At 51.4% G+C, this 4,431-nt stretch overlaps 1 protein-coding gene across 3 annotated transcripts in view; it reads right to left on the reverse strand.

Annotated features, from left to right (window-relative positions):
* Position 1: 1 nt before the first annotated feature.
* The window catches only part of NAV2 (neuron navigator 2), a 177,660-nt gene continuing 173,230 nt past the window's right edge, over positions 2 to 4,431 (reverse strand). For all 3 annotated transcript variants that reach the window (XM_010858421.1, XM_010858420.1, XM_010858419.1), the window contains one exon: positions 2 to 3,294. In XM_010858421.1, coding sequence (XP_010856723.1) covers positions 3,169 to 3,294 — 126 coding nt within the window. In that variant the 3' untranslated portion in view covers positions 2 to 3,168. The remainder of the gene's footprint in view (positions 3,295 to 4,431) is intronic.

Here is a 4,431-nt window from a genome sequence, read left to right on the forward strand (position 1 = left end):
GGAGGGAGGGAGGGAGGGAGGAAGGAAACATACCGTACACAAAATACTCAATTCCTAGTTTTCTCTTTAAAAATGGCTAGAAAAAATTCATCAAAATGCAGCACTTTAATCAATTATTTACAATTTCTATGTTACAATGAAAAAATGTACATCTTATAGAACATATTTCATAAACTGCTCCACTGGAAACAACTAGATCAAAACAGCAAACCTTTCATTTCATATCCACAAAGTTGGATTATTTTTTTTTCTTTTGAAGTAGATTCGCCACGATCAAATCTGAATACACAGAATTTTGAAGTTTAAGCATCAACAATAAAATTAAAAAATGTCCCCAAGATTACAACAAAGATCTAGGTAAGTCTCGTTCCGTGTCCCACCCCTGTCCCACCCACCTCCTTAAATTAAAAGGAATTCCCATCTCATTTATGGCCTGTAAAATTCTCGGCAGTTTGGGAAGAAAACTTTTGGCTTCCATCGGTAACTCAACACAAATGTTGCATAGAATTTCAGACATTTTCAAAATTAGCCTAACTGTAGAAAAAGGCAAAAATGGAAGCATTTCGGACAGAGCCCTAAATGAGCACAAAGTCACTTTGTCAAAGGTGAGCGACACAAAAGGAAAGCAGGACTAAAGTAAGAAATGTGCATATCAGACAACCCTGCTTCCCGAAACGTTAGGAAAGACACCGAGCTGTGAATGGTGCAAGGCTCCGCTCCTGGACACCACCATGCGGTTGCCAGGCAGCACCAGGGACAGAGGTCTCGGCGCTGGGCCCAGCCCCGGTGGGAGGGAAGTCTGTGGGGTTGGGCAAGAAATAAAGAGTGAAGAGGGAGTCATCAAAAGAAACGTTTCAAAGGATATTGGCAGGTGTCTACTCACCAGGTGACTGGGAAAACTGCCCACGAGGAGGAGTAGTTCATTGTGCCTCCTCCCAAATTCACAGTATGAGCGTATAAGGTCATCGCCGGGAGACAAGACTGAGGAGGACTGTTCTTCAGGTTTACACAGAAGGCTCAGGGTGGTGGCCCCGAGGTCACAGGCTAAAATACATGCTTTGAACATTTTATGAAAAACAAAACAGAGTAAGACACACTCACACACCCAGATGACTCAAGAAGGCTTAGCAGAACCCAGTCTGCTAAGATTTTTTTAAATTAAGATTAAAGAAAAGAGCACGTCGAGAGGTTTGCCATTCACCTGTTAGTGGGACACAGTTCACTTTTCATTTTAAAGAGGAAGTAAATGGTGTCATCCAATGTCATGTGAGTGGTTTCAGGTCAAGCTCTTGTGGGAAGAAAATAACATGTTTGGGAGAGGGACGTTTGGAAACAGAAATGTGAAAAAAAAAATGGAGTTAAAAACCCTGATCATTAATAGAGAAACCCCCCCTGGGGGTCTGATAAAAATAAAACAGAAACAAATGACTCAAAGACTGACCACACTCTGTAGAGAAAATATCAGCACGTTGAAGACATGTACCAGCAGAGCATGACTCGGCAATGCCATGTAACACTGCGGGAACTTTTGCCTTTTCCTGCACAAGACAGATTGCTGTCTAGTCAGGGTGTTAGCTGATAAGAACCTAAAAAAAAAATTGATTTTTTTTTCTCCTTTTGCATTTTCCATAGTCGCGCATCCACACGAAAGAGTCTTTCAGATGAGAAAAGTCACATTAACTGAGTTCTCCTAGTGAGTACATGACTTGTTAGCCCTGTTTGCTCTGATGTGGAAAACAGAAAAACAGACCCCAGGCAGGCACAACACTCAACAATGATCACGGTGAATACAAAACCAGTAAGGCATCGCTTTGGGAAGGTCAGCACCGAAGAGGTCAGGCAAGACTCATCACCGGAGGCTGCGGCTTCTGGAAGGGGGCGGCCACCCGCCCCTGTTGACTTGTGTGATGTCCCGTTGGTACTGGGGAAAGTGCAAGTGTTTTGCGAGGTGACCTCCCACCCCGGCCCTGAGGCTGGGGGCTGGCACGCTGGAGGTGTCGACATGCGTCCTGTGGCCTCAGGGACGAGAAGGCAAGGCAAGGGCCCGCTCACCCACGCGCTGAGGGTGGGGTGCTGGCCCCACCTTCAAGGGCGCAGCGACCGCAGCCCCAGCAGGAGGCGGCGAGTGTGTAGAACCGTGAAGATGGACAACTGAAAACCAAAACTCAGCAGGACCAACCAAAAGCTAACTCCTGCGGTTCTCACGTTCACCAAAGGATGGATTCTGACCACGAGGGGGAGGAGAGGGGGAAAAAAAAAACCTTCAAAATCAAGAGTCAGAAAGGAAGAAGTCGACCTCATCTTCAAAGGAGGTGATGGGTTCGCCAAGGTAGACCAGTTCTGACTGTACACAGTGTTAGCAGGAACAAGACCGGATGCATTTCCGTGGGAGAAGGACTCGGACACATGCAGCTTGGCCTTTACAGCCGCGTCCACTCGGCCGTGCACTCTCGCTGGAGGATGAACCGGAGGCTGACAGATCTGAGAGGTGGGGGTGAGCTGGGACAGGCGGAATACCTCTCGGGTAAGGAGAGCACCATTTCGAAAACAAACAGAAGAGAAAGCACGATTTGCTTTTACTAAGGTCGCCCTGTGATGTGGCTCTGCGGTTTGCTGAGGGCGTCCAGAGCAAGGACCCCGGCGGGCACCGGGTCTCTCTGGGGCCGGTGGGGTGGAAGGGCGTCGGCAGGGTGGAACGGCATCGGCGGGGTTGGGGGTGGGGGGGAGGGTGGACCCGGGCTGCTGTCTCCGTTTCTAACTCTGCTTCCATCTCCGGGCAGCTCAGGGCAAGGAGGCTGCTTGGTCTCAGAGCTTCAGGAGGGTTTGTTGTTGTTGCTGTTTTCCACCCTCTCGTTTCAACGGTGATGGTCCTTTCCCGAGAAGTACCTTTCCGAGGTCACGGCAACAAGGCAGAACCGTAATGAAAACGGAAGATAGGGCAGTTTTCGCTGTGAAGGACTCAGGCCCGAGGCAGCCAGCCCGGGGCGTCTGCACCCAGGTCAAGGCTGGAGGGCGAGGAGGGGCGTGGGGCTCCCCGCAGTGCTCACGAGGCGGCCGGGGGCTGGCTCAGGAGGGCGTCTTCGGGGGGCACGGGGGAGGCCGGTGCAGGGCGAGGAGGATGGGGGAGCTTGGACAGGGAGGAGGGCGGGCTCCGGGTCCTGGCCCCCATCACAGAGTAGACTCCAGGGACGAGTCCAGGATGTCGTCCTGGTGGCTGGTGCTGTTGGAGTCGCTGTCGTAGCTCTGGGGGCTGGAGTAGTTGGCGGCCTCCTGCAGCCTCATGAGCATGTTCATCTGGGGAAAGAGCGAGGGGCATAAGCGGGCTCCTGGTCTGCGCAGAGCCGCCCACCTCCGGCCTCTCCGAAGCTCATGCCCCATCCTCCAGACTCACCTTGGCACTGTGGCCCACCGTAGAGATGGTGGAGCCAGGCTCCATGGACTCTTGAGCCAGGCTTCCAGGGTTCAAATCTCGGCTCCACCACCCTGAGCTGAACGACTGGGGCACGTGACTTAACCTCTACACCTCAGTTTCTTCACTGGTCATGTGTGAATAATTATACCTACTCTATTACCTTATGCTGTGGATGACCAGACACAGAGGTCGGAAAACCCAAAGCCCTCTATATTTTCACCCTTGGGAAGAGCACCTCACCCCAGTGTAGCCCTCAGCCTGGGTGAGATGCCAGCCAAGTGCCCCAGCTTCTGGAACGCAAACAGCGGCACCACTGACCTCGAGGCCCATGGCTCCCCTTCAGTAAGCATCCAGCCCGTCTGCAGCCCCAGCTCTGTCCAGAGGGCTCCCTAGAGTCACCTGTGGCTTCAGCTCCCACCAAGGCTTCCATGGGGAGGGGGGACAGCACCAGCTACAGGTGGAGCCTTGGAGCCCACGGAGGCCTGGATTCCGACTCAGAAACCTTTGGGGAATTATTTAATATATCTCATCCATCAGTTCCTTATCTATAGCCTGGAGAGAATAGCAGTGCCCATCCCATCGGGCTGAAGGAAGGAACAAACGATAGGATGTGTGCTAAACCCTTAGCATAGGGCCCGGCACATAGTAACTACTCAATAAATGTGATACATCTGCTATCACCACCATCATCACCTGTCCTAAGAGTTCAAAGGCAATGTTCTTGTATCTCCCCTGATTCACAGTCTGTGGGTCATCTGTGTTGACATGGAGATGGGGAACTGAAAGCGACTCTTATTTACAACTATAAATTGTGTGTGTATATCTTTTATATTGGATCTAGCAAAATTAGGAAGATAGCGTCTCCGAGCTATCTTCAGATTTGCTGCAGCCAGGCATGAAATCTGGCTGCCCCACTGGCCAGCCGCCCCTCAGGATGCCTAGCAGAGTACGCCTGGGTGAGCCAGTCACAGAAGCACCACAGGCTGGTGTCCATCCGCATGGCCACAAGCGCGATGGGG

This window comes from Bison bison, unplaced genomic scaffold (assembly GCF_000754665.1).
Source record: "Bison bison bison isolate TAMUID 2011002044 unplaced genomic scaffold, Bison_UMD1.0 scf7180017864388, whole genome shotgun sequence".
NCBI lineage: Eukaryota > Metazoa > Chordata > Mammalia > Artiodactyla > Bovidae > Bison > Bison bison.